General features: G+C 28.7%; 2 protein-coding genes across 2 annotated transcripts; both read left to right on the top strand.

Moving 5' to 3' along the window:
- Positions 1 to 469: 469 nt before the first annotated feature.
- On the top strand, positions 470 to 6939 carry LOC148300313 (uncharacterized). Its single transcript, XM_088274958.1, has 4 exons — positions 470 to 705; positions 3681 to 3853; positions 4322 to 4488; positions 5346 to 6939. The coding sequence occupies exons 1-4, from the start codon at positions 540 to 542 to the stop codon at positions 5539 to 5541; spliced, it is 702 nt and encodes a 233-aa protein (XP_088131084.1). The 5' UTR covers positions 470 to 539; the 3' UTR covers positions 5542 to 6939.
- A 303-nt stretch (positions 6940 to 7242) lies between these two features.
- On the top strand, positions 7243 to 14773 carry LOC148300312 (uncharacterized). The gene is made up of 4 exons (XM_088274959.1): positions 7243 to 7696; positions 8559 to 8734; positions 9829 to 9995; positions 10800 to 14773. Exons 1-4 carry the CDS (start codon positions 7543 to 7545, stop codon positions 10993 to 10995), a joined length of 693 nt encoding a protein of 230 aa, XP_088131085.1. The 5' UTR covers positions 7243 to 7542; the 3' UTR covers positions 10996 to 14773.
- The last annotated feature ends 377 nt before the right edge of the window (positions 14774 to 15150 follow it).

Below are 15150 nucleotides of genomic sequence, written 5' to 3'. Positions count from 1 at the left end.
ACATATGCTTGACTTTGATAAGATAGAATATCCTATTCAATCAGATTTCTAATCGCTAACTCCTATCAAAACGGATATTTTAGGCTACAAATATAAATACTATAGACTTATTTAACTTATCCCTATGTCTGGTAACTCTCCGAAACTCTCTCTTGTGTCGGGTTGTGGTCCCGTGGTTAGTGTCGCGGACTTTTAAGTAAGAGTTTCTCTGTTCGAACCCACACTACCACAATTTAATACCTATTTCTAATAATGAGCCACTTAGGCTCACAGAAATAGCATGAAATTCAAATATTTGTGTAAATAATAAAAACAAAAAATATTTATACTTAAAAAAAGTCGTTATATGTAGATTCTTGTGATCCATCTTATCAAATAAAATTATTTATAAAAAAAGGTGTTGTAACCCTGACGTGTCAAAAAACATGTGTTATCTCTTCGTATATAAATAAGGTTATCATGATAACGTTTTCTGAGTATCATCGTTGTTTGATAGTTTTGGTAAACGTAATAGTTCGCGGTAACATACATTTGTGAAAATGGCATCCCAACCTCTAAAAGTGTGGAAAAGATTTGAAAAGAAGCTAAAAGATGGGTCAGTGAAAAAATTTAAGATTCAAGAAGTTCCATCGGATATGTATGAGGATGTTATGAATTTCATGAAATTGAATTTCTTGTGTGATGAACCATTTACAATAGCCTCAGGTAAGAAATCAGCATTTTGTTTTATTTTATTTTTTGTAAAGGATTTTCTTATTGCATAAAATCTTTGAGTTACAAATTTTGTATTTGCGCTGTTTTTACATTTTAATTTTTGAAGTATTTACATTTATTTATTAGATATGGGATCATTTTTTTGTTAATAAAAAATATTAAAATTGCTTAACATATCTAACATTGTAGAGATAGGAATATTTCAAATTATAGGATAACAAATAGTCAAATATTACATTTAATAAAATAATTTTATACTGACAGTTTTAATAAAAACTTCATTTTATAAAAATATAATAAAAGAAAAACGTAAAAGATTTTTTAATTTAAAAAAAAAATATTGGACCAGTAACCGGGTTAAGTAAATTAAATTACTTGCATTACTGACATAATCAGACTGTCTGATGACGTTGATAACGATGAAACCCAATCACTGGTCAAATAAAATAAAGTATTATAAACTGTATAGTTGTTATATTATATATGTACAAATAAATAATTTATGTTATTATTTATTTACAACCCAAGCAAGCACCTTGAATCTGGGTTTGTGTAATATATGATGAAACGACATAATTTATTTGTTAAATATTTATCTTATCTCTATATAACAGCGACCTACGTTTGACATTCAGATTTATTTTATTGAATAATTGAAAACTTATCATTTATGAAATATAAACATAGATTTTCAAGTATCGTGAACAATAAAAGTTTATAAATCAACTTGTTTATATCTAAGTATTACGTTTTCATCACTATGTAAAACAATAATAAACTATTGAAATAATAGTTTCTGAACTCTTGTATAGTTGCTGCATAAATGCGCTAGGGATTATTGTGGTCTTCTATTTGTCAGTGAATCATATTAGAAACTGATAATAAGAAGGGGATATGGGGAGACATACTAAAAACAGAAATCTGTGTTATCTTTGGATTTATCCACCAATACTCATAATATTATTGTTAAACATTATTTATCAGGAACGAATTAAATTTGATTTTTAGTTTTTGTTTGTTTAATATATCAGAATGTTTTAAAGCTTAAATTATGTACCACAAAGCATTATGAAATATTTTTGTATTAATTGTTAAATGAAACACCGATATTTTGAGTCTATTAAGTTGTATTTTATTGTTAAAAAACACATAAAAATTAATAGCACGACAATGTTTCGTCTAGTTATGGCATTTTCAAAAGAATGTAAAGATTAAATGGACTGACGGTTTAACAATTATATATAACTAAGAAGACTCAAAAAATCTGTATTTGTATTATTTTTGACACCTCATCAAAGATGAAGAAGAATATGGAAGTCTGGGCATTTACGGGGCTTACGACCGTCATAGGCTGGTTTAAGTGATCACTTTACACACGTGTAACATTCACCAATTCTACCCATTATTGTCAATAATGGGTAGAATTGGTGAATGTTACACGTGTGTAAAGTGATCACTTAAACCAGCCTATGACGGTCGTAAGCCCCGTAAATGCCCAGACTTCCATATTCTTCTTCATCTTTGATGAGATGTCAAAAATAATATGAAAGTAACTCCTGTAATTGGAGATAATTCAGATTTTGTGAACAAGTATTTGGACACACTCAAAATGTTGTAAATAAATTATCTGGTCAAATTATAAGCTTAATAATAAAAATGAAAATGGTATTTTCTGGCGTTTCTCATGTGTGTGATTATAATCCAGGATTCGGATCTCACATACTAATATAAGAGTTTCTGCTTAGTAAAAAGCTTCTTTACATCTCACCAATAGATGTCTCTAGTGAAGTTCTAGTGATTCATGAACAAGGTTTCTAAATTGGTTCATATATATAGAGCTTCCAAGAATTTGAATAGTGTGGTTGTCAATAATGGGTAGAATTGGTGAATGTTACACGTGTGTAAAGTGATCACTTAAACCAGCCTATGACGGTCGTAAGCCCCGTAAATGCCCAGACTTCCATATTCTTCTTCATCTTTGATGAGATGTCAAAAATAATATGAAAGTAACTCCTGTAATTGGAGTTAATTCAGATTTTGTGAACAAGTATTTGGACACACTCAAAATGTTGTAAATCTGTATTTGTTTTAATAATCAATACATAAAATAAAATTGAGTTCTACAAACGCCAAATCAATTAATACAATATTTAATCTTTGGAATAATAATTAAAATGTTCGTTTATTCAAAATATTGAATATCTTAAAGTAAATTACCGATTGCATTAAACGCGCGTGACTTTTTTACATATCACTCACTCCTTTCAATAACGTCATATAATATATCAAAATACTTGATTTTTCAGAAGATCGTTTTTAATGTTTAAAAATATAATAAAATGTATTCAAAATAAATATCAAGCCACTTATTGAACTTTTTACTGTGCAACAGATCTTGTTAGGTAAAACCTGAATGATTTTACTCCATTTGAAAAATATTAAGTTTATTTAAAAAAATAATTAAGCAATACCTTTTCTTCAAAATGCAAAAACAATAATTTCTGTCCTATAGCGGGTAAATATTAAGTTAAAAATATGCCTCTTTTGCTGGGATATAGTATATTTTCTGGTCAATCCGGTAACATGCACAACTGAAAATTTATGATTTTTTATTTATGACGTTGTTGAAAGGAGTGAGTGATGTGCATTTTGAAACACCTATAATAACTCATTTTTTTAAACACATATTACCTCAACGGCTGCTCCATTTGTTGAATGTAACAGCAACAGATGCAAATCTAAACTTTGCTTTTGGTGGACATCCTACTTCGTGACAGCTGCTGTCACCTTGTATAATCCATGTTTTCTACTACATTGTTTTTTTATAGATTTTTTTATATTTTTATTGCCTTTTCAAGCATTTATGAAATGATACAAATTATATATTTTTTTTATTTAAGTAGAGTAAGCCACAGCAATGCGTGGCCTGATACACCTAGTTAAAAAAACATGCATTTTTGCTTTAGGCATTATCAACAATCCTGAAGATTTGAAGCAGCTGTGGAAATTTTGGTCAAATTTTGTTCTTCCACAAAACTTGACTGTTCTTTGCTTAGAAGACAAGGATAATGATGAGGAAAATAAGGAAATTGTCGGCGTTAACTTCCTTTTACACGAACATAAAAATGATCCTGGACCAGTGAGTATATTTTGAAAGATTTATATTATCCACTGACACTTCGTGATGGAATTGCATTTTTAATTTATTATTAGATTAAAACCAATGTTTTTAGCTTTTCAATTTTTTTTTTATTTGACCAGCGACCGGGTTTCGTCGTTAACGACATCATCAGACTGGTGAGAGGCTATACAAATTGTTATGTTATATATAAAAGAAGGCAGGAGTTGATAACCATGATTTGATATAATTTTAAATCATGGTTATCAACTCCTGCCTTCTTTAATATATAACATAACAATTTGTATAGCCTCTCACCAGTCTGACGATGTCGGTAACGACGAAAACCGGTCGCTGGTCGAATAAAAAAGTGGAAAAGCTAAAAATATTGGTTTTAATCTAATAATAAAGTATATTTTGAGTATTTTTGAACATTATTTGTTCATTTATGAACATTAACAACTAAAATAATTTTGTTTATTTTTTTAGGGAGAAAATAATTTACCCGAAGCAATAGATAAAATTTTAAATGAAGTATTTTCCAGATTCGATGTTTATGAAAAATTTGGCGTTGATCAGTATTTAGGTGCTTGTGGATTGGCAGTAAACAAAAAATATAGAGGAATGAATATTGGAGCTGAATTGTTGTTAGCAAGGTATTTTTTTGTATATACATATATTTATCAAAACCTTCAATGCAAAACTTTAGTACAAAAAAAAATTGTATGACCCTTGGTGGCCTCATTTTTATTTATTTTTGTAATTATTTTATTCTTAATTATATGTGCCGATTCTCTTTCTCCGCTTTCATTTAGCAATACTGTACTTTTCTCATTCTTCTTACTCATATTGTTATTATCTAATTCATATTCACACCCAATGGTGCAAAAATACTGCATCGTACATATAAGAAATGTTATTTTACATTGATAATGTTTTTTTTTTTAACACCTCATAAGAAATGATGAAGAATATAGAAGCCTGGGAATTTACGGGGCTGACGACCGTTATAGGCTTGTTTAAGTGATCACTTTACACACGTGTAACGTTCACCAATTCTACCTATTACGGACAACTCAAAATAACATTTATAATTAATATATGGACACACTCAAAATAATGTAATTTTTAAAAGCCAAGGGCAGTTTAAAAAAATATAAAAGTGCAAAATCATTTATATTTATTTTTACCCTGCTGATATTATTACCCGGGACCTCGAACACAATAACCTTATGTGCTCAGCACTAAACTACAAAGGGGGATAAAACTTCCTATAATCTGACTTTATTTCTTTACGTCACCCGTGTCATTTCAAATATTCCAATACAAGATCAAGTTACTCTATCATAGAATTGATCATCTCGCCTTCACGCATTGGAATCGACATTTATTTATCAATCAGAGTCAAACGCTTAAACATCTAAAAAATTTTAAGTCATAAATAGTAAAACATGTAGATTTAAGATAATTTCCTTAAACTTGTGTGCTAATTTTAATTAAAATTTGTTTTCAGAACGCCTATCTGTAAAGAAAGAGGATTCAAGGTAACAGAGACAATATTTACAGCCGTTGGTTCTCAAGTTTTGGCGACAAAAGCTGGCTTCACTTCATTATTAGATATTGAGTTCGCAGATATAGAACAAAAATTGAATATTAAATTCCCCGAAGGTTCTAAAACATTTAAGGTTATGACAAAAATTATACAATAAATTCATACATAAATAATATCTTCATAAAAAACATGTTCAAATATTTATTCTGTAAGTAAAGTAGATAGGTTCTAACCTGTCTTGGTATATTAGTCCAAATTTTGTCGTTAAGGGAGCAAGTGTTTTTGCCTAGAATTTTCACTCATGAATTACATGAAATTATAGTAACTTTAAACATAAAGAGTAAATCCACTCACAAGTAGGCATAGCCTATGAAACTTATAAAGTTGAAGCCTGAGTAGGGACATGTTAAACGGTGTTGCATAAGCCGTAGCTAGATTTCAGAGTCACTTGGATGTTAGGTAATTCAAAAAAAAAAGTCGTTAAGGGATTGGAGGAAATTATTTAAGAGTACTTTAATGGAAAGGGGAGAGGAATAAAAATATATTGCTGTATTTATAGCCCTACTTTCTGTCACCTAGTACTCCGAGTGGCCCTTAGAAGACCTCCCCAGCATCTACTAGGGGATGTTCCACCCCTGTTGAGAGCTTATGGTCTAGTACTTAATATAAATTTGGAATATTAAGACTATTAATTGTTGTTACGGTATACTAAATAAGGATATCGATGTTCAACATCCAATAGTATTGAAACATTACAACCCGAATTTGATTTTTTATTTTTTTTCCTACACTAGCATTTATAATACATAATTACAACAATAATGATCAGTACAATTAAGAAAATAACGCAAAAAAAGTGTGAAATAAAATAGTACAAAATTTAATTCACGTAGAGGTAGGTACTAAAAAACATAGATAAATAGGAAAATAGTACAAAGGAAAGCCAGATAGTAAAATATCAAAAAAGTCCACAAATGAAACTGTAAATCCTGAAAAAAGTATAAAAATAAACCAGACAGTAAAAAATAATATGAAACATGACAATAGTAAAAAAATGAATGAGATCGTTACTAGTAAGCCAACCCACAATTCTTAGATTATTTTAACTTAAGAGGTTTAAGTTAAAAATATCAATGTCAAGGATGTTTTCGTTACCCAAATAAATATATTTTACCCATATTTGTTAAGATTTAAATATCATAAATAATAAAATAACTCCTTGCCTTGAACGTTTTTGTACGATTTTATCTTTCAGCTTATGTTTGATATTGATTTAGGGTTACTTTGTATACAGAACAAACGTTAAAAGAAAAAAAACTTCATGTTTGTAAATTGTAAAATATTGTGACCAGAGAAAGGATGTTCATTGAATAATATGCATTTTTCATTTATACAAAATGCAGATCCCTCGTGATTAGAAAAGTAACGTATTTTTGAAAAAAAAATCATATGTATTGATGAAAAGTGGAATTTAATAACCTATAATATTTACGAATGTATTTTATACTCTTTAATGTAAAAAGCTGTGAAAAAAATATATCCATTATGCAGACATTATAAGTTTTGTTTTATTACTGACAATAGCATTTATTTGAGGATTGCTGCAACATATCAAATAAAAAAGGATATTTTGTTTTTATTTTATTTTATATTATGTATTTGTATATTACTCTTCTTATTGATATTGATCAAGTACCTGCCTAAAAAAATAATAGGTGTAATTATAAGAAATAGGTAATACTTTTAAGTACTTAAATGACGAATTTAATAAATTCAGTGTTTACTTAATTTTATACCATGTCTTTGGAAGATAGTTAATAAAAATAAATATATACCTGAAATATCTTAATATTTTTCACCTTTTTACCGTTTTTTTGTATTTAAATTAACATGTATTCTATTTTTTTTTCGTATGTTTTTTGCGAATATAACACATACTTTTACATTGTGAGCGTAGATAGTAACAGTGCTTTTAGTTATAATACCGTTAGTAACAGTGAGCCATTTAGATAAGGTATAATAATATTTGATAGTAGTTCACATCCTATTTTACTTAATTCTTAGATAACAATAATCATTAACCGTCAAATTTCACACAGAGTAGATAACATTTCAGGCAAGGTAACCAAATTGTTTCGTGAATAGTGTATTCAATAAAATGGTGAGAGTGTGGAGACGGTTTGAAAGAACACTGAAAGATGGGAAAGTGAAAAAGTTTAAAATACAAGAAATACCAAAAGAACTCTACGAGGATGTTTATAAGTTTATGATAGATAATTACATATATGAGGAACCATTTTCAATAGCAGCCGGTAAATAATTTTATTTAAATGTCGCATTTTTATCCTCCGCAATTTCAGTGTTTCTTAAAATTTATTGACACACGTGTTTCAATGCATTCGGCATAAACATTAAACACCCTACTGATGCTGAATGCATTACACGTATTGCAAAAGATTTTTAGAAAAATTGAAAAATGGAAAGATTAAAGTTGTTTGACTGTTGTGACTGTTGTGTCAATTGTTGAAACTACGTTATTCTATTTGAAGTTTTTAATAAATTTCACAACACAGTTTCTATTAAATAAACCATATAAAAATATTATCTCCTTAAATAAAAACGAAAAGTTTTAGTCAAGAAAAATAAATAAATAATTTTGTAGGTATGGATGGATACGAGTAGTTAATATACTTGTATTTCCTCTATTTTATTGTCATTATAGTTATCAATTTAAATAAATAAAAATGTACTTTATTACGTCTCATTAGATCTTTACTATCACCAATAGTGCTGTAGGTACCGCACTAGATCTAAATAATGTAATCTTGATCGTTAATTATATGATCAAAAGCAGAATGATCAGTCCTGCGCTATAGGGTAACATTACATAAATTAATATTAATGTAAAAAACCTTTGATGTTTATTTGATTTCTCGGAAATCGAACCTTAAACCTCCACCACTGAAACTAAATATGTTTACTACAATATTATAAGGCAAGGTGATCCGTCTTGCATTTCAGTAATATTTTAAAAATAAAGTTTTGAAAAATAACTGACGTTTATTTTATTACACCTCACAATTGATTTCGAAACCTCAAGCATTCTAGACAAACGCTTACCACTGGCGAACAATAATTAGAAAACGCATTAATACCTTTGAGTTTCTTTTGCAGGTGTATTTAATCTTCCGGATGGAATTGAGAAAACAAAAAACTTTTGGAAGTACTCGATGTCTCTCGGCCTCTGTATAATATGTGTAGAAGACATAGAAGGACGACAATCCGGGAAACCGGAAATCGCATCTATGAACGTTTTACTGCATTGTGTGAAAGGCAATGATGCTATTCCTGTAAGCTTTAAATCATATAATTTTTTACAACATTTTGAGTGTGTCCAAATACTTATTCACAAAATCTGGATTATCTCTAATTACAGGAGATATTTTCATAAAAATTTTTGACATCTCATCAAAGATGAAGAAGATCTTCCTCATGTTTGATGAGATGTCAAAAAAAATATACATATAATTTTTCTTTTTCTTCACCTTATCGGTATTCAATGACCCATAGAGTACATTGATATAGTGCTATCTTGATCGTTTATTGCATGAACGCAAGGTGACCGGTCCTGCATTTTTTGTACCAGTCTAGGATGATATGTAATACTTATAATAGTAAACATCCCTTTTTTGACTTCCCTGGGAATTGAATCTTGAACCTCCAGATGGGTAGCTAGCTAGTTTACCACACACTATGAAAGTATATTTGAAACTAGGTAAGTATTTGAAGATTTCAGGATTTTTCGTAAGACAATATTTCACTGATAAAAATGGAATTTATACAACTGATCATTGAATTTTTATCATGTTAATATTAATTTCTGAGGATTTTCAGTTCTTAAAAAACAGTACTAGATTTATCTTTTAGGTACATGTATTGGCTTTCTTTTATGAAAATCCACAATCTCTGAGTTTTTACTTTTTTTCTTCTAGGAACAATATATTTTCTCAATTTAGTTTCTTTTTTCACAAAAAACAATGTTGAAAGCTACTTAATACTTGATTTATCCACAATTTGTTTTAAAAAGTGAATAAAAACCATTTTCGTGAAATACAATGTTTGTTAAAAATAATAACCACTTACATTTATTTTGTTTTTCCTTTTGTAATTGTCTTCGAAATGCAAATTAATAATCATGAATATACTTTTGTATTAATATTAACGTTAAAATATAAAAATACATGTCCATACGTATAAATATATTCTCTTATATGAGAAAATGTTTAGTATGTACAAGTATTTTTTTTTAATATATCGCGTGCCTCCTGTTTCAATTGAATGTTCACGATAAATAATATTTTGTATGTTTATACTCACAGGTAAAAATGATTTATTATTATCGATTATCTTCAAACGATTGACAATTTGATTTATTCGTTTCTAGGAATACGCGCAAGAACCTACCCCTCTCGTTAGAATACTAGACGACGTATCTCAAAGGGTGAACGTTTATGAACATTTCAGAGTAGATGAATTCTTAGGAGATTCAGGTTTAGCTGTGAGCTCAAAGTATAGAGGAATGAATATTGGAGTGGAAATGCTTCTCGCAAGGTAAATACAAACATCGTTTTACAATATCATTCATGTATATAAATTGTGAATAAACTAATTTAACTGACTTAGATATTTTATTTCAAGTTTACATGATAATATCCATAATTTTTATAAAAACTTCGATAACATATTGAAAACCATACTTAAAAAATATTATAATTATATCTGAGAAACAAGTTGAAAACACTCACTGTGTTTTCAAACGCTCAAATGATCCTCCCATAAAAAATAGCATTTTTTGGTTTATCACTTTTCATGGTGTGCTCAGATATATTTTATAGCGTTGAATTCGATTTTTTGTTGAAAGATGAACTAATCAACCATATTCATGTAATTTTATCCACAAGAGGAAAGGTTTCAAAATTACTCATACACAAACTTCAACATTTCGCAGTATCGGAAATCCATTAAAATAAAAATCCTTAATTCGCCTACTTTTCATGCGATAACTTGATGACTGTTTAATAAATTTGATTCATATTTTTGGTAAAAATACTTTGAAATAATTTTCAATTTTTAGTTCTAAAATATTCCAAACAAGTGACAATGGCTTTCTCAATGATCCCACTCATTAAAAGATTTATTTTTCTCATCGTTCAACGTCTTAAGGACAACACTCTAATTTGGACTTAATTCTACATACGGTGATTAGTATTTATGTTTAATGCATCGAAATAAGTGTCGTAAAATATTTAAAAAATAAATAAAACTTTTCAAACCAATGTGAAATAACACACGCAAATATTTTTTTTATTTTGAAATTCGCATTTTTAATAAAATTGTGTATGTATTTTGTTTCAGAACACCTATTTGCAAGGAATTGGGATTAAAAGTGACAGAAGCAATTTTCACAGCCAAAGCGTCCCAAGTTCTGGCAGAGAAAGCCGGATTTTCCACCATTATGGAATTACAATACGTGGAACTGGAAGAAAAATTGAATGTGAAATTTCCCGAAGAATGTAAAAGCCTTAAAATAATGGCTAAAGTAATTGAGTAGACAGTGTCGCATTGTGAATGTAACAAAACGTACTTAATGATTTATGTTTTCACCCCTAGAAAAAAACTACGCATGTAACAACCCTTACAGCGATACACAGGGGTTCGATTTCAAACTTGTCGTTTATTTTTATTCTAATTTTACTACAAATTTTTGGTCATAAAACGAATTGGCCGGTAGACGTGTTCTCTAGTTTTCTACTGTTTTTTTCCAGTTTTGTTAGACTTTTTTCCCTAATATGATAGTTGCTCAATTTTTATCGTCACATGTTTCCTACCGTTGAACTGGACTATATCTTTATATTTATTTAATATAATTTCATCTTTTCTGACGTACATCATAAAAAGGCTGTATAGTAGTAAATCTGGGAGCAAAATTATTTTTTTTTTACTAAAGTTTTAGTTCAACTAAACACAGTTTTGCGGGGATTTCAAGGTGGAGGAAAATATAAGAAAAAGGACAATGACGAAACATTTTTGGTTGGCTTCTACAAAACTGATTAAATTTCGCTTACTGACGCTGCAAATTTTCTGCCTATTTTTCTTTTTCAAAGGAAGAAATAATAATCTTTTACATGCATATTTATTTGAATTTAAATATTTTAAAAATAAGACCGTCAAATTCACAATTTGAAAAGTGTATGGATTTTTCATTTAATAACTATGCTTAGTAATGGTTAAACCTCAATATTATTGATGTCAAGGACCATTCTGGATTTATTTATTAAATATAAATATCAAACTTTGTCTACTTGATTGTATTTAACTATTAAAAAAATGTAAAAAATTAAATTTGAGACAATTGTTTTGGCTTGTTTTGGCATTTCCAAACTACTTTAAATGTCATGACAAGGCGAAAAAAGTGAAGCAATTTTAATTATAAAATACAATTCAGTAGGCTCTAAAGATTAGTATTTTATTTAAGTATTTAATATACCAAATAAATTCCAATAGAGTTTTATAAATTAAACTGCAAATCTTTAAACAGACTTTTCTTTAGTTAATTTTTATTATTTAATTTTTAACAGGTAAAATACTCAAGGTTTTAAGAAAATCAAAAATGATTTATTTTTCTTAATAACATATATCAGGAGCCTTTTTTACAGAGCTTTTGGTGTGCGTCTTCCAAACACTTGATTCTTATCCTGGGTGGTTTTGCCTATGTTTCTAGTCGTAGTTACCAAAGTAACCAAGAATTTGAGTAGCGTGGTTGTCAATAATGGGTAGAATTGGTGAATGTTACACGTGTGTAAAGTGATCACTCAAACCAGCCTATGACGGTCGTAAGCCCCGTAAATGCCCAGACTTCCATATTCTTCTTCATCTTTGATGAGATGTCAAAAAATAATATGAAAATAACTCCTGTAATTGGAGATAATCCAGATTTTGTGAACAAGTATTTGGACACACTCAAAATGTTGTAAACCAAAGTAAGTCTTTCCAATTCTACCTTCCATCTTTAAGCCTCATTACGTAAACAGTATTATTCCACTTCAAGTTCGATGGCTTGTGTGATATCAACATCCTTAGTTTCATTACGTTAGATCTCTCAAGTAGATACCTAACATCCCTTGATGTATGATTCTTTGCCTAAAAGTAAGTGACTTACTGTGAAGGAGTCCATCTCTACATTACATGTGTCGACAAGAAAAGTAATAAAAAGTTGCCTCATATTTAAAAAAAATGTATACTCGTTTTTCAATAGAACATAGTCATGGATCATAAATCGATTAGAACTGTGGTTAAACTAGAGAAATTACGCTTCCAATCGATTTCTAACCTTTCGTTTTCCCAACTCTAGCTTCTTCAAATACTGGCTTTATGTAGACTTCAAAAAGTGTTCCAGGAACAGGAATGACTCAAATAAAGAAGTGATTGCTGAAACGAGGGCCTTATGTGAGAGTTTAAATGAACCGTTTTGTAAATGAAAAATATTGAATTGAATTTGAGAGATAAAAAACCTTTTTTTATAAGTTAAAGTAGCATTAGAATGAAAATATCACTCAAAAGGGATGTTGTTGAATTAAATATAATTCCAAAAAAATGTTTTCTTTATTAGATCCACGACTTATAAGTGATGTTTTGGGCCTTGATTTAGTTCGAAAATGTTACGGTGACTTATTTAAAAAAAAATATTTCTCACTATCATCAATTTTAAAATAGATAATTGAATATCAAATAAAAAACATAAATTAAAATTCGAAAAGTTCTCTCAAATCGTTTCAAATTCGAGTTCTTTCGAAAATTTCGAATGAAAATTAAAATTGTTATTCGTTACTTTATGATTTTTTTATTATCAGAGTTTGTGCGATTTACCGTAATTCAAGCAATTTGTACATTTGTATAAGGCTGTATTAACATGAGCGGGTTAAGCCTGGGATATGTCATAAACGGAACCAGCTTCCGTTTTTGCACGCCTTAATCATGTTACCTGCCGGAAATGCTTGTTCTCTTCTCACAACGTGACTTGCTCCGAAACCCTCGTTACTTGCACTGAAATTCAGAGATATCATTCTAAAATTCACGGATTGGAGAAAGTGTCATATTATGAATTCATCGCGTGTAGTTAGATCCTAATTAAGGTAAAAAGCTGACTGCTGTAAAAAAAATCATTTAAATTAAGTTTGTTTAAATATTAAACGCTTTCAAATATGTCTGTAAGTTAAATTGGTTGTTTTCTGACGCATATTTATGTACATACATCAGTTATTTTGGTCGAATGAGAATGATATTATTGACTACTCGTTTAGGTATATATTTTAAAAGCCTTTTTCTAAGAAAATTCAAAATGACCAGAAAAAAGGTCGTAAAGTGGTTTTTCTAACGTGAAACAAGACCTTACCCTTTCCTTATAAAATTTCATTAAATAATTTTTAAGCCCCTTTATGAAAAAACATCAGAGAATCCACGAATCAATAAATCCGTGAATCGAAAAAAAAGGTATTAAAAATCAGTGAATGGGTAAATGTTTGATGAATCTCTCTTTATTACAGGTTCAACTATAAAATTGTTTTTAATTAGAAAATCTTATTTTTAGAATGATAGCCATTAGTTAGCAAGATTGTGTTTGATGTACAAATCCCGAAAAATAAAATCGTTACTGGTTATTTTATGATTTCATTTATATTCAGGCCTTTGGCGAAGTTAACGAAGCATTAATAAAAGTGTTATAAGAAATATATTTTTCTTTTCATTTTCTTAAATTCTTATATTATTTTGTTAATTACTTGCCTCAGGTTTATTATCCATTAATAATTTATTTGACTCTTTTTACCATTCTAACTTTCATCGTTGAATTTATTTTGCTAAAACATTTATTTAAGAAAATTCTTCTTCATGAACCTAGTTGAATTTCATCAACAAACGAATACAATGATAAGAGTTTTTAAAAAACTGATAACTCTCAAATTTTATATAAAATCAATACAGCCTTTATTAAACAGGAATTTTTCAGGAAATTTTTGGGTTTATTAAATGAATCCAAAGTTTATGTCAAGAACAACAACAAAAAACAGTTCGTGGTCAAAATATAAGCTTTAAAAAAAAACTATCATATTTTCAGGCGTCTCCAAGTATTTGAAATGAATCGAGTAGAATCTTGCATACATTTATAAAGTTCGCTGTTAAATAAAAAAAGCATAGGTACTCAAATCAACCATACATGATATAATTTGACATTGAGAAGTGTGGTTGTCAATCATGGATAGAATGATAAATATTACCTGTGTATAAAGTGATCTCTTGGCGTATGCAAGGTCGTACGGCCTGCAAATACACAGATTTCCATATTCTTCTGCTTCTTTGTTGAGATGTCAATATAAAAATAAACAAAATATATTTTTAAGGATGTTTTATTTTGCAATAATTCAATAATACAGAGTGCTTTCTTTATGAAATGGTTAAAATAATAAATTTAAAATATAATGTGCCTCGATTCAAATATTAAAAAAAATTATTGGGTCCGTTATAATCATGTGAATTGTTAAAAAAAAGAAAAAAATACTCTAATTAATAAAGTTGTTCGTAATAAAAAAGAACCAGTAATAAGTTTGAAAATGTTTGACAATTTTACTTGATAGAATTTCGAAAATTTTGAATAAAAATATTTTTGTTTTACTGGATATTTCAATATAATTTTATTAAGAAATTATTATCA

The sequence above is a fragment of the Brachycentrus maculatus genome, unplaced genomic scaffold (genome assembly GCF_059751285.1).
Source record: "Brachycentrus maculatus isolate JH-2025_06_01 unplaced genomic scaffold, ASM5975128v1 h1tg000751l, whole genome shotgun sequence".
Classification (NCBI taxonomy): Eukaryota; Metazoa; Arthropoda; class Insecta; order Trichoptera; family Brachycentridae; genus Brachycentrus; species Brachycentrus maculatus.
Note: the sequence above shows the minus strand (reverse complement) of the source record. Positions and strands in the feature narration are given on the sequence as shown.

Excerpts from the sequence above, each read along its gene's own strand:
- LOC148300313 (XM_088274958.1), top strand. The coding sequence starts at position 540 with ATGGCATCCCAACCTCTAAAAGTGTGGAAAAGATTTGAAAAGAAGCTA. Across the intron at positions 3,854-4,321 it reads ATAAAAATGATCCTGGACCA|GGAGAAAATAATTTACCCGA; the intron begins GTGAGTATATTT and ends TTATTTTTTTAG. Across the intron at positions 4,489-5,345 it reads GCTGAATTGTTGTTAGCAAG|AACGCCTATCTGTAAAGAAA; the intron begins GTATTTTTTTGT and ends ATTTGTTTTCAG.
- LOC148300312 (XM_088274959.1), top strand. The coding sequence starts at position 7,543 with ATGGTGAGAGTGTGGAGACGGTTTGAAAGAACACTGAAAGATGGGAAA. Across the intron at positions 7,697-8,558 it reads ACCATTTTCAATAGCAGCCG|GTGTATTTAATCTTCCGGAT; the intron begins GTAAATAATTTT and ends TTTCTTTTGCAG. Across the intron at positions 9,996-10,799 it reads GTGGAAATGCTTCTCGCAAG|AACACCTATTTGCAAGGAAT; the intron begins GTAAATACAAAC and ends ATTTTGTTTCAG.